The sequence below is a fragment of the Hippoglossus hippoglossus genome, chromosome 12 (genome assembly GCF_009819705.1).
Source record: "Hippoglossus hippoglossus isolate fHipHip1 chromosome 12, fHipHip1.pri, whole genome shotgun sequence".
NCBI lineage: Eukaryota > Metazoa > Chordata > Actinopteri > Pleuronectiformes > Pleuronectidae > Hippoglossus > Hippoglossus hippoglossus.
Genome location: NC_047162.1, coordinates 7,966,284 through 7,981,534, shown reverse-complemented (window position 1 = coordinate 7,981,534; position 15,251 = coordinate 7,966,284). Strand labels below are relative to the sequence as shown.

Sequence of the window (15,251 nt, the reverse complement as noted above, 5' to 3'; positions counted from 1 at the left end):
TCATGGAGATACTGCAGACTAACAAAGATTAACCGACGAGGATGGGATTCGAACCCACGCGTGCAGAGCACAATGGATTAGCAGTCCATCGCCTTAACCTCTCGGCCACCTCGTCCTGTATGTACTAACCCATATCATATACGGAAACAAACTTCAGGTATGTCAGTCTGTCCATTTAGGAAGCACAAGTGATTGTGAATCAATTTCATCTGCTTTGGTGCAAATGAAAGTGACTACAATTGTAATGGAGAAGCAAAAAAAGCAAAAAGAAGCAAATTTACTGTATATGATATGGATGAGTACATACCCCCCATATCATATACAGGAAATTTGCGAAAAAATATTGACAAATAACATTCCTGTTCCCTGATTGTTTTGTCTGACGTACATGGAAATCTTCCATTTAAGAATCTCACACTCTCAGCCTCACACAGACACACATGCACGTCTCTCAATAGTTGTGATCGACACTCATTGATACTCCCTAGCCTCTTACCCTAACCTTTACCATCAAAACTAAATGCCTAAACCTAACCTAAACCTAACCCTAAAACCAAGTCTTAACTCTCAAACAGTGCCTTGAATTTGAGAGGTCCAGCCAAAATGTCCTCACAACGTCAAAATTGGCCCTCATGACTATAGATAGACAGCGTGAATCGTGAATCCAGTTCTCAATGGGTTAATGATTTTGGTTTCCAGTGTTCGTCACTTTGTTCTCAGCAAATTATACAATATATAATATATATATATATATAATATTGAGATTTTAAACTTGAATAATTCGTCTGGTCTGATGTGTGATTTAAATTCTCCCTTCCTTTTTTGGAGCTGTATATATTTGATAAGCTGGAATGGAAACTTAGCTATTATATAGTTAACATATATGTGTATATATAAACACATATATCCAACCTTGGGACTGAGGCTGTGTTTCCAGTTTTCAGAGTGAACTGAGCCAAACTGCTTCACATTTACAATACAATTGATGGACAACCAAACAAACACATCTTCATGGGTTTGATGTCGTCATGGAGATACTGCAGACTAACAAAGATAAACCGACAAGGATGGGATTCGAACCCACGCGTGCAGAGCACAATGGATTAGCAGTCCATCGCCTTAACCTCTCGGCCACCTCGTCCTGTTTGTACTAACCCATATCATATACGAACAATTTGAGACAATATTGACAAATAACATTCTTGTTCCCTGATTGTTTTCTCTGACGTACATGGAAATCTGTATGTCAAGTCATATCATATATGACAAATATGGGAAGCTATTATTATAACGTTTTGTCAGACGAAAATGAAACTCTTCCACCTAAACTAATATAAATTGTATAGTGGCAACTATTTTCATTTTCACTTATTAGGCTTATCATTTTTCTCAATTATCCAATTGATCAGGATTCTAAAACACCCCGTCTGTTTTGTCCATCCAAGAATCTAAGATTTATTTTACAGTTATGGTAAAAGGTTAAATTCTCACAATAAATAACCTGTAACCACAAAATATTTGCATATGTGTAATAATGCCTCAAACTCAGACTATCTGGAGATTCTTTTCCTTTCAATTAACTTATCGTCTAACGAAGTAATATAAAAGAAGACAAGAGCAAACCAGTGCTAAATTCAGGCACTTAAAGGATCCTTACTTTATTTTGTGTGGTAATACAAAAGCATACAGAACTATAGAGGATAGGAGAGAAGATCCCTTTCATTGAATTCCTTTAGATCGTACACATAAAATGACTAATAATTACATACAAGCCTTTTTCTGTAGCTACATCCACAAGTACCCCAGCCCTCCACCAATAGCATGCATGGTCTCTTTGCAGTAAACAGATCTCAAGAGTTCTTCCTACCTACAGGTGTTTCGTAGTTAGAAAAATGAAACAGACAGAGCAATATGCCATGAGACAATAGATGATATAGCTTCATACATGTATCACACCAATCAAACCAGATTGATGTTTACAATTGTGACTTTACATGGAAACGGGAGTTTTCCCAGACCTGCACCAAAGCATGTTAGGACTGTTGCTCAGTATTAAACTAGGATTCATCCGGGCCCCGTCACCTGCAGGTATAAATCAATACAACACACCCACATGGGCTTTTTAGGTAGACATTAGGTGATGTACAAACTGAAAAATACATTACATTGCAAGAGGGAAACTTAAAGACAGGGTTCACCCAAATTACAAAATGCATTTTCGTCACTTACCTCTGTTGTTATCTGATAGTGTAAACCACGGGACATAGCGTTCATTGTTCTCATAGGGGCAATTTCTTTTATCTTTCTTTAGAAAGTCATTCACAGTGAAGTCTGTGGATTAGTCACAGGGAAACTCCTGCATTAAATGTTGCATTTGAATTATGTTTACTGCTGATCTAGAAGGAAATCCATTTCACCCTCATTGCATTAGAATAGAAGCAGATGTCTCAGAGGCGAGTGTCTCAAAACGTAATATATAACAGAAGCTATCTGCAAGGCTTGATACCACTATTGTTAACTAAGAAAATATATATAGATTTTTATATATAATTTGGGTGAATTAACCCTTTAAACTTTTTTTCTTAACTGAAAAAATTACTCACTAGCCGTTTCCCCCCCCCAGGTCCTCACAGAGCAAGTCACACTTAAAAATAGTCCAGAGGAATGATTTTAAAGTATTCATCATCAATAGAGATCAATAACTGTAGAGAAAAATAAGGGACATTTCTCTTTTTCTTTACCATTTCTTTACCTAAGGTTCACAACTCAGAATCCCATCTTCACAAGTGGGTTTCTCAACTCAAGAATAATCCCTATAAATACTATCCGACCTACAGGGCTATTGACTGTGCAAAAGAGTTGATAAATGACAGGCTATCCCAAGCATCGATTAGCAACATAAATAAAAACGGAAGACGTGTCTTGCTGTATGAACAGAATGGACCCTTGCTAAAGAGAAGCGACCTAATACGGTAAAAGATATTTGTTGACTCAAGGTTTAATTCTTCATTCAGGTCAGTCGATGAGCGCCAAATTACCCAGTTCAGTCTCGATGATGCAGGAACTGAACTTGCGTTTATGTCAGTCCTCTCGCTCTCTCTCCTCCCCACAATGCAATGAGGAAGAAAGGAGACGGAAGGGAGTCAGTCAAACATTCAGGTAGTGTGTTCAAACATTAACCCGAAGCATGATCTCCCAACACAAGTGGGAATGAGTAGGTGGAAGCAGGAGACCTGCGTGAGTGCAAAGAGCGCCAATAGCTTGCTATCCTTTGTCCTTGCATAAGCATGGGGAAGAGTGTGGAGACCAGGGTTTGATTCTGGTCAGGTCTTGTAATGGAGAGTTTCCTTTGTGTAGAAGGGAAAATTGGCCTCAGTCATAATCTTCATATTCACCATGACTACTTCTGCCGTCTGCTTTGTTCTTTGATGCCGTCTAACATTAACAGAAGCCCGACTGTTCGTAGAGTCAGTGTTTACAAGTATACCCAGCCTCAAAGTGACAGATCACTTACCTCACTGTGAAAAAGCAGCCAGTCACTTGTAATTTAGAGACTTTTCCAGCCAACCAAATGTGACTTGGTGAGACCCACCACCAATCAGATTGCACTGGGTTAATATGCACTATCCCCTCCCCCCACCCCCCCAATTCTCCTCCGGAATAGATGTACAGTACAAACAGGCTCCCCGACAGATTGTCTCATTAAAGTGAAGTCTGTCTGATTAAGTGAAGTCCTTCAACCAATTAAATAACACAGACCAAAGCCAGATCTTTCAGTCCAACCAATCAGGTGTTTTCATTTAGTAAACGCGGCCACGACAGCCCACATGAGTTCGTTGACGTTGGGCTTCGCGCTCTCTTTCTCCGGCTCCAGCTCTAGCAGAGTGTGGACTCTTTTCATGCCCAGGTCGTACTGGTCATCTTGGAGTGGGGCGAAGGCATTCTCCAGGACATCGGACGAGTGCGCCAGAAGGATCAAAGCCAGGATCCGCTTGTCCATGCGGTGGGGGTCGTTGACCCACTTCTCCAAAACAGACTCCTGGACCTTCTTGACAAGGCGCTGCAGGGAACAACAGGAATATGTGTGTTTTATGCATCACGTTTAAGCTTTAAATACCTTTAACTACGTAAAGGAAATAGTAATTAAGCAATATTAAAGCAGTAGTTATATGTACTATACATGAATTTGATTTATTGCCAGGATTAAGATGAGAGAAAACAAAACTGCTCTCATATCCATATTCAATATGGAACAACAGCCTGCAGATGGTTCGCTTAACTTGAAATAAAGAATGGCCGCTGTGGTAAACAATAGCATGTCAGTTGATTTCATACTGTTCAAACTTTTAACAGTGGCACAATCATTGTAAATATGGCAGGAAAACAGTATGTCCTTTTGGTTCTAATACATTTTTATTACAGCATTCACCACTGGCAATCACACCAGCCAACAGCAACTTTTTCCTGACACATTTCCATTCCTGTCTGGTTCACCCTTCCCCACCTTCAAAATTTAATTTGGCTTCTCTATGCTGCGGTCAGTGGTCACACGAAGTGTTGTAAGACAAACAAATTTGTCAGACGAGACATTAGTGTAAAGAAACAGCAGTGAGACAGGAAGTTTGTTTCTCAACCTCTCTTGAGATAAAAATCACAAAGTTGTGTTTTGCATTGCAATAAAGGAGCAGTGTTAAACACAGCTGAAGACGTGTGTATTTTCTTTAACAAAAATAAATTAAAGTAAATGTGAAGACAGCAGTTTTTGCTAAAGAGTGTTTGTTTGGTCGCATGCTGAGGTTCAGGAAAAGACGTGTGTTAATGTTTATAAGTTAGAAAAGACACAGACAGTTATAACTAGAATGTGGAAGTGATGAAATAATTGAATTGGCTGTATGGAAACAAGTTCTTCCTCTAAGCCCACGCTGCAGTTATGGCTCCCGAGAATTGCTTGGTTTTTGATTGGTTAATGGAAACATATAGGCTGCTAATCATGGGTGGTGAATTTTTCAAAAAGGTAGGGAGGGTAATTGGCAGAGCAGATACAATATGTATGCTGTAGCAGTAAAAAAAACTTTAATTTCAGTTGGACTTTTATTGTGCACGTTCAGTTCAAAGCTGCTGACGTTTAGGCTGAGGGTGATTGTTAACCTCGTAAAAGCTGAACAACAAAGTTCACAGACAATCATTAAGGCAAAAATCTCCAACAACACTTATTCAAACGGATTTTCCTCCATGACTTGAGAAGCTTTATCAACCTGACTGCACAACAAAGAGGCACTTTACCTGTTTAATGGTGCTGTTGGTGAGTGGATGCGTGGTCATGTCGAAGAGCAGGAAGTTCTGTTTCTCGGTGGTGAGGACGCCTTTCTCGACCAGGTTCTTAGCCAGACGCTCTCGAACATTTCTCAGCTGGTAGTGCAGCTTCAGCGGATTCCAGGTCTCTCCTGAAAGGAAAACAACACCATCTGTTTTAAGACATTTGATGTCAGTGTCGTTTTGTCACTTAAACGTTTTGAGTCGTCTCTTGGTGGAGAAAAGTGTTGAGAGAGAAGTCATGTCCGGTAATTTAAAAGTTGTTTATTCTACTGATTCCAAATTAATTACTATACATTTTGGATGAGTGGTGTTGATGGTTCTAATAAACTAAGATTGATATTAAATTAATATTTTAGTGTCAACAAGCATTGTAAATCAATCTATCAATTACTCAAAGTATACTGATAATGTCTACCAACAACTATCGATTTATGTATCGTTTCTTTTCTCAATTTGTGGGTTGGTCCCAAAATCATTAAAATGCACGTTACAATTGCATGCAGCAAAAGGGGACATTTTCAAGTGTCTTGTTTTGTCCCTCTGAGATAAATAAACAAAAAATGTATTCAGTTTATTGTCAAATAGGACAAAGAAAGCAACTAATTATCACATGTAAGAAGCTCGAACCTGCAAATATTTGAGACTGTTGCTTTAAAAACTACGGAAATGATGATACGATTATCAAAAAAAAAAGCTGCCAATAAATTTTACACCAGTCAACTGATTGGGCAACCAGTACAGATTGAAATGTAAGAGGTGTGAACATAATAATGAAACCAGGTCACATGCTCAACAAGTGATAGTGAGTTGATCATTTTAAGCTTTGGTTAACAAACAGGGCAGCGTTTTTTTTATCTCACCACTCAGCAGCTCTATCCAGCTCTGGACCGTCTCAGGAGGCTGGGTTTCTTTTACGTGCTTCAAGGCCTCGTCCAGCAGCACATCTCCCGTCGGAGCGTCTGACTTGCAGATAACCTTGGTAAACATTCGTAAAACATATTTGAACTACGATGGTTGACAACGCCTCTTGTTAAGCAAACACTCACTTAAACAGGATGCTGCATGAACAAGTATGTCTACAAATTACCTGGTAGAGACTTTTGTGGGCCTTTCAGCTACAGGTTTGGCATGGGGGGGGGGGGGGGGGGGGGGATTTCTTAGCAATGTGCAGACAACCGGTCTCCACGGAAGAAATACTTTCTTTTGTTTACAAGATCAAAAGCACAGGGTGTTGTGTGTCCTGTATTAAATAAAGACATTTTTGGCCAGTGACACTGATCAAATGAGCAACCTGCATATTTCTTCTCTACACCTGCAGCGATGCAAGAACTTGGCCAATATTTAATGTAGCAGCAACACCACTGTAGCTGTGTTATTGATGCAACAAGTGTACATCACTTTACTGTTACAGCTGTTAACATGTGTAAACTGGTGAACATTTATTGATGTAAATCAATAAAACCTTATTGATAACATTGTAATCTGTTTATTGATCATAATTTATATTATTTGTATGTTTTATTTTGGTTGCATGATTAATTAAGGGGCTTGTGCTCGATTGTATGTAGTTCTGCGTATTTGTATAGAGATTTTCACATATGAACTGCAGAGATTTTGAGAATAATGTAATATAACGAGAATAAAGTCAAAATCCTACGAGAATTAAGTTGTAATTTTACTATAAAAAGTCAATGATACAACCAATGATACAACCAATGATACCTGGCAGTCGACCACCATCGAACATTTCCTCGTCCAAGTAGTTCTGTCTTCAAAATAGACAGTTTCTTGCACAAAGTGCCGATACATATAATAATGTGGTGCTGATATGACAAAAGATACAAGTATTCACGAATAAGACGCCCCACTTTCCTCATTCTAACACAGGCGACGGGCTGGACTTCTGATATCCCCTCTCTAACATGAAGCTGAGCCTATTAGTAAGACTTCTTTCTCATAATATCTCAACTTTATTCTCATAATACTGTAAATGTATGTCTCTTTTCTTCTAATACTGCAACGTTATGGTTTTTAATTTACTTTTTTCAATTGTAATATTACGACTTTATTCTTGTGAGCGTATTTTTTGTTTTCATAACATAATTAATTTACTCTGGTAATAAAACGACTTTTTTCTTGTAAATTAACAGCTTTTTCCCCCACAACATTACAAAATTGTTGCGACAACTATTGTCTTGAAACATTAAGACTTGATTCTTGTAAACGTAATACTTATTTTCGTAACAGTATGAATTTACTCTGGTAATATTAGAACTTTCCCCCATAATTTTATGACTTTATTCTTGAAAGCTTTATCGTAATAGTCTCGTAGAGTCACAACAACTTTGATCTAAGAATCTTACGGCAATATGAGGCCTTTATTCTCTGATCATGATCTTCTTGCTCTTGAATAACTACTTTGTCGGTGGAGAAGTTCGCTCCAGCTCGCCACGTCTGTCCCGCTCAACCCAGCCCACCTCGGCCCCCTCCGTCCACGGCCCTGGTCGCTTTACCTCCACCGGACGCACTGACTGTTTACCTGACCACATCGGCGCGGTGCCTCACCTTCCTGGACAGCAGGCTTCTCCTCCTCACGCCGCAGGCCTCCAGCTGTAGCCTCCCTCTGAGAGCCAGCTCCACCAGCATGCACCCGCGAAGCCCGGAAGAAATACAGTCGTTCCAGAAAGACGTGTAGCCCTGCGGAGAGGAGGAGGAGGAGGAGGAGAAGAAGCGGCACACAATGAGCCAAGGTGCGGAACTTGTTTACTTTAGCTGACGTGTTAGCAGGCCGGTGGGCGAGTTGTCGAACAGGAAGAAAACTGCCCCGGAGCTACGGAGCTCAACAATCCGGTCATTTCACCCCTTTATTCGGCTGCACACATAAACAGCCGCGCGTTACTGGGTGTTGACAATGTGTGTTAGTGACACGCTGCCCTGCGAACACAGGCTAACTAGCTTAACGTTACATTTTCAAACCAGCCAACTTCCCCCCCTTCCTCCGCCAAACAAACCCGGGAATAGTTAGCCACCGCCGGGATTAGATAAATTAGCGTGACGTTAAGCGGAGCGACACTGTGAGTTAATGCTGAAGTTACGAGATTACAGATTGGGGGGAAAAGCGAGCCCGCACCTCTCGGTCCTTGAGGCCCAGCAGCAGCACCTCCTCCATCAGTGTGAGCCTGGTCTCCTTCGAGTCCCCCTTGTCGTCGTCCTCCTCCTCCCCGCGGCGCGCCTCCTCCTCCTCCCCGCCGGACTCCCTGTCCTTGTCGGCGGCGGCGCTGCGGATGGCCTCGCTCCGCCGCTGGACGAGGCCCGAGTTCCTCTGAGAGAGAGAGTTCATCGCGGCTGCGGCAAATTGATCGGATGCGGGGAGAAGCGGCGACCTGGACCGGCAGGCGAGCAACACGGCATGAAACCCGGGGCGCGGACGTGGAGACGGTGCGGGGGGTCGATCGGATGAAGACGGCAGAGTACGTTAAGCCCTGCTCGGGATTCCTGCTCCGACTCCGTCCACTTCCTGATCCAACATGGTGGCCGTGTCAGTGACGTAGGACGAGCTCTGAAAGGAGCTTTGAACGTATCACCCGTGTGGCCTTCACGGTAATCGGAAACTGTACAACTGAAAGTTTTAGAAAGTATATTCGCACAACCCACTCTTTAACAAAATCAAACATAAATCTGACCCCTGCAGCGGATAGACATAAAAATAAGCCTATTTCCATACAAACTAATATATAGAAATTAAAAATAATAATGTGTCATGTGCAAAAGTTTATGCATCTATTAATTCTGATGATATAACAATCTTGACCCTTGGTTTATACAATCATACCTAGCCTATTTTTACATTGAAGCATAAATGCAAAATATATGATCTATGTATTAATATAACAGCCTTTTATTCGTAAAAATTATATATTAAATATAAAGTTAACATTATTATTATGCAGTACAGCCTATGAGCACTAGATGGCAGCATACGTGTATCTTATCTGTTTCTTCCTCTGTTCGTGCATCGTGATGCTGCTGCATGTTCTTTGTAAATCAGAGGGAATAGGAAATGCGTTGGATATGTTTATTGTTCTTTGTTGTGGACATGTTGTCATCTTCTGTTTAATCGTATAAACGATATGATTGAGATCATTTAATATATGAATTGATAGCTGTTAAAATACCAACACAGTAATGCAGATATACAATCACATCAGTGTTATTTCTTGACTTGTAATTAGGGCTGGGAACTATCAGCAATTATTTTCATTTTCATCCATAGCAATATAACACAGCACATAACTGAACAACCTCAGATTTGTGAAGTGTTTTTGCTGCCATTCTCTACTCATGAAGAAGAGGTGAAAACCACAAACTTTTCTCGTGACATTTGTCATGATAATAATCGATATCAACTGATACAAAAATGTTCATCTAGATATAAATTTTGACCATATAACACAGCCCTATACTTGTAATGTCATTTGTGGTGTGGTGGGCATGTTTCAGTAATGTGCTGAACTTTTATCCACTTCTGCTTATTAGATTCCCATCCACCATCCAATACAGCCAGACAGGCATCTGATCAAATTTATTCTTCATCATAACGACGAGTCCAAACTGTCATAAAGAATATAGGAAAAGGATCCCTGCTGGGGAGTATGTGAGGCTGCAGTTGGCTGTATGTCAGTTATTGCCACTTCATCATTGGCAGACGTCCATTGTTGATGATGATGATGAAGCAAATAAACTCCTAAACGTCCTCCACTTGACCTTCTACTCCCCTCCCATCTTCTCCTCTCCAGTCTCTCCATCTTGTCCAAATTACTTTGTGATATGAGGCCAAATTAGTTGTGAAGGACGTGAGGAAAGAGTGGTGACAAGGTTCAGGCAAAACCCATGAATTCAGGCCTGGATTGTCAGTCTAATGGAAAGGAAGAGGAAAAGCACAAGTATAACATTAACCAGGGCCTAACATTAAGCAGGAACTAATTGAGTCCAGTTGTTATAAATGCTATTAGTTACATCTGTGCTTTTCTTGCTATTATGTCAAATATCTTTAAAAACATCCTTCTACTCACCATAAGAAACAAAAGTCCCGGCCATGATTACACAGATAAATAAAAACATCCACGTTTTCTATTGTTTGCTTGTGGTCTTTCTCCAATAACTAGAGCATGGGAAAAGTTGCTTTTGTCCTTTCTTTTAATGAGGACATAAAATATAAAAAAAACTAAATGTGAAGTCATATTCACAAAGGCTGGATAAAAACTTACAAAAAGCTACAATAACACATGTTCAATAAAGTAAAAGGAAACTTCCAATAACCTGCAGCGGTTGTGGAAGGGCCTTGTAAAAATGGGTATTGTCAAGTTGTCATGCTTTTAATACCAGTGGTTAATGTGTTCTTGAATGGTTGTAAACCTTACAGAAGTCATTAAACAGCAGGTGCTTCTTTACTACAGAACATTTGTATATCCTGTGTGGTTAAACCTGATTCTTATTACACAGGTCACACATTGTTTAGCTGTAGCCTATAGATTTCATTATTTAAAAAAACTATGTCATGTTGTCTTTTTCACAAAACAACTCCTCGAGCAAGTGAATCTCACTGAATAAATTGGGGTCCGACCTCGCAAAGTATGTTCAGTGAGAATGATTTATCATAACAATGTGTCTCAGTGTTGAATATCATTCTGCTGTTGAATATGTTTTCCAGTGTAGCTGCTGTGAGCCTGCGTGCAGTCTGTCAGGGAGGACGAATCCCTCTGGAGACGCTGCTGTCCTTGTATGGTCAGTTGTGTCAGGTACCGGGGGCTCAAACCCCACCAGCTGTGAAACATTAACAGACAACATGAGAGCAGCGTGTACTGACTACTGCCTTTATCGTTAGGATTCTCCAATCCCCAAATATCTGATACCACAACCCACACTCGTGCAGTTGTTCCTCGTTTTTTACAACACATCCAAGCTGTGGTTTAAACATGGGAGAAATGAAAAGACTTAAACAAAGACCAGAGGAATAAACATTATTAACATGATTGATTATTAGGTTATGAGGGGTTAAATTAAGTAAACTCTGCTGATGATTAGACTGTGCTGTTAAAGGTTCCTGGTGAGATGTGTCTGTTTCCCTCAGGCAGACTACAATTATCAGCAAGAGTTCCTGAACGGTAATGAATAAAGTAGACAATTTGTGGCACGTCTCCGCTCCGGGGCCAGGACCTCTCAAAAAGTGAGTTCAAGTTCCTGATACAATTCTGTATAACCGGTTCCATAAAGCTTCGTATCAGCTATAAGCCCAGGGTTTAAGAATACAGATATGATAATAGGAAGGAAAAGAGCTTTGTAGTAAAAATATGATCTCATTCAGCAACAGCAGATGAGGAACGAGGGGATTTAATCAGAGACGCGATGATGATGTTGATTCCCTGTGGGGGAATGAGGTCACTGCTGAAACAGTGAGGTTAAAACAATGCAGCAATCAAATCTAATAAAAGGGAGATAATTATATTGATGTTTTTTGGTGTATTAAGTATCATAGAGTGTATATAGCAAAATAAATGGTTCCCTAACAGTTTTCTCTTGCAAAAATATCATTTATAAATATTTTCTTATAAAGTATTATTATATTGGAATTATAAGATATTTTTTAATTAAAAAATAATGTTGCATGTATTTTTCTATAACTCACTTACTATCTAGTTAGTAGATCTATCTAAAGCACACAAAGGGGAAAAAAATCGTTTTGGCACTTTTAGGGCTCCGTACCTGCATGCTTAACCTTTTAAGATGTTTTAAAATCCATACTGGACTCCTGTGACTCCATGTTTCTTCTCAGCTGAGCGGTGAGGAGGTCAGTGTTCCAATGTTTACACCTTTAATCCTGAACTAAACCTGCTCCTGTACGTTTGTTCTGTAGCATAAATGACGGCAGCAGAACTCAGTTTGAACTTGAGCCTCAGCAAACATAGTTAACCCAATAATCCTTTGCGCCCTGAAGGATTTCAGTTCAAAATAAGCCAATGCTTTGTTTCTACCGTTGTGGTAGATATACTGTATATAAACTACAGTCCATACTGCACATGCCTGCGATGCCTTTTTCAGACATTTCTTGGACTGAGCGTTTGCACCTGCATATTATAGACATAACACGGATAAAATGCTTAAGCTAACCTCACTATAAACATTTATTTACAATAAAATAACGTTATCGTAATTCTGTTTAATCGGTATATACACCTACAATAAGCAGTACAAAATTACATTTACTCATACTGTACCCGACATACTAACAATTTCAAGTCGAGTATTTGTTGTTTTTAGTCCACTGTGTTTATTTGAAAACCTTTTGTTACTAGATAGTTTTCACATGATAATTTAAATTCACTGATAAAACAATCTGAAATGTATGCCAGTAACTTCACACTTTGACTTGAGAAAGATTAGTTGTACAATATATTTACTTTTTGCTAGTTCATTTAAAGTTCCTCTCTTACAAATTAAACATTGAAAGTCTTGCATTTTAAATATGACCTAAGTGTATTATTAGTAAGTAAAATTACTCAATGTAGAAAAATTCCCATATACTGCGATTTTTGTATTATTTTATCATTAAATACATTACTAATTAATCAGTGTGTAGCGTTTTACAGATGTTGTTGCTCAACGTGAAGATTATTACAACTGCTTTAATGTTGTCTATAGTGCAACTTGTTTCATAAGGTCATAATGTAAAATATGAATATTGCCTATTACATATTATATTTCTCTCTGAATTGCTGTTCAGTAAAGTTATAAGCTAAAATCAAATCAAAAATGAATTACAGTCTACCACCCATACATCTTCTCCTCCCTTATTGCATCGTATAGTCAATCTTTGAAGTCACAGCTTGTATCACACAAATAATCTTCCTGAGAAGGTCATAACACATCAGAAACAGTCTACAAGTAACAAACACTTTCTTCTTGTCTGACGTAAGGAAGCTCCTTAAGCATGGCTCGAAAAAAATTCCCTGGGGAGATGATTCCACAGGCCGTCGGAAATATGCTCAGTGTAAACAACCATGTCTGCTACTAACGCAGCCAAGACAGTGGGCCGACACTCTGACCATGTAGGTAGCATATTTGCACGCGGTCCAAGACGACAAGAAGCTCGAGCATCAGAGCATTGGGTCTGGAAAGATTCTATTAGTAAATGTCCTCGTTAAAACGTCTGAGCAGAAGTAAAGAGAAGATTAAACTGAAGAGTAAAGTTTAAATCAATTAAAAACACTAAATACACAATAGCAGATTTCAGTTAAATGTCCTGAAAAGGTGAAAACAAGCAGAAGGTGTCTAGATCTTTTAAACGTGTAAACATTACACTTGACATGAATCTTTCCTGACGTATCAGCTCATCAGCTGCTACCCCACTGACACTATTAATAAACCTTTGGGTTCCTGTGAAGCCTGCCAGAGATGTGTGGTTTCAAATGGTCCGCACGAAACATCTGTATTTTTCACTTTGTGCCATTTGGCTCAGTGATCCTGCAGTTCTGCTCTTGACGAGGAGCCTAAATCACTCCCCAGAGCTTTAAAGGAGGCCACACTCGGGCCCATATTGGAGCCATTTCCTGTCTCTGGAGTGGGCAAAGGGTTGACCCTTAGTGCCCCATCTATATAAATGCACGGGAACACGCTCACATACACACATGCACACACACTCTTTCAAGACAACACCCCCACAGAGCGAACAAGGGGAGTCACTTACCATCGCGCTGCTCTAAGTGAATTATGGAATCTCTCAATTGCCTGCTATGCTGCATCTCACTGGAGAATAATGGCTGAGAAAATATAATTATATTTAATAGCTTGTGATATTCTGAAGCCCCAGTGAATACTCGAAAGGCTGAGAAAAAGCAGAATCACAATTTTGGGATTTTGCGGGGAAGGTTCGAAAAATGAAGATCCTATCAATTTTCTCGCAGCTTGTTACAATAATAAGAAACAAGATAGTCAACGAGGCCGACCGGCACGGAAATAATTGGAGAATAAAGGGTCACATCTGCAATGTTCTCCCTGGATTATATTTGTTTCTGTGGTTTGCGCTGGTGTGAAATGCAACAGTGGGTGAAACAGAAGCTCCGTGCAATTCATAGTGCGAATATGATCGCAGCACGTCCAAGGACACGCCGGCTCCAGGGTCAGGTGGGCTAAATAAGTCTGTATGCCACACACACAGTCAGCAGTTAGAAAAATAAAACAAAAAGAAAGTGAAAGGCGGAGAATAATGAGGCGAAAGAAAGACAGCAGAGAAAATAATGTCTGCTCCAACATCTGCTCCGGCGATAGGCACAATTACGGGAAGTGCTTTGCCTTCGACCCATTCACAGTGACATGAACAATAAACACAGCAGTGAGGCAATACATCCATGGTGTATAATGCAACTGACCAGAGACCAATGTAACTTCTCTGCAGGGGCTTGAATACATGTATTGAAAGGCTGATATCTAGGACACAGATCAGTAGGAAGTCTTCTATCACGTACATTCGCCTGAATAAGCTGTTGTCCCACAATCAGGCAAATATAAGAAAGCATTACACTTTAAAGAAGAACGTTAACACACACTAATCTTTCTTTTTAAAGGTTTCTTAATTGGAACGATTCAAGATAAATCAAAAGCTGGAATTAGCTTGATTGTAATTGCACGTTAATTAGCCACCTTTTGTTTAAAACAACTATAATTGGTGTTTTTATAATAAGACTGTATCAAATGTGAAATCTATCTGACAGATGCCTCGGGTTTTAAAGAGCTAAGCTCATTGTTAACCTGTCCACAACTTCCCTGCTTTCTTTCAGTGTGGCTGCGCTCACTGTGTGAGTTTAAGGAAACAAAGCTCTAAAAGATTTAGTTAAGTTAACATTAGCTGGGGAATATGGTGGAGCTAAAACCAAAGAGCC

General features: G+C 39.7%; 1 protein-coding gene and 2 non-coding genes across 3 annotated transcripts; all 3 read right to left on the bottom strand.

The window, feature by feature from the left end:
* Positions 1–33: 33 nt before the first annotated feature.
* Positions 34–115, bottom strand: trnas-gcu. The gene has a single exon. It is a non-coding gene; the product is annotated as a tRNA-Ser (tRNA).
* A 944-nt stretch (positions 116–1,059) lies between these two features.
* Positions 1,060–1,141, bottom strand: trnas-gcu. The gene has a single exon. It is a non-coding gene; the product is annotated as a tRNA-Ser (tRNA).
* A 488-nt stretch (positions 1,142–1,629) lies between these two features.
* LOC117771813 (Golgi phosphoprotein 3-like) lies at positions 1,630–8,847 on the bottom strand. Its single transcript, XM_034602592.1, has 5 exons — positions 8,447–8,847; positions 7,882–8,013; positions 6,177–6,291; positions 5,284–5,444; positions 1,630–4,060 (listed from the first exon to the last, which is right to left on the bottom strand). Exons 1-5 carry the CDS (start codon positions 8,654–8,656, stop codon positions 3,797–3,799), a joined length of 882 nt encoding a protein of 293 aa, XP_034458483.1. The 5' UTR covers positions 8,657–8,847; the 3' UTR covers positions 1,630–3,796.
* Positions 8,848–15,251: the final 6,404 nt, after the last annotated feature.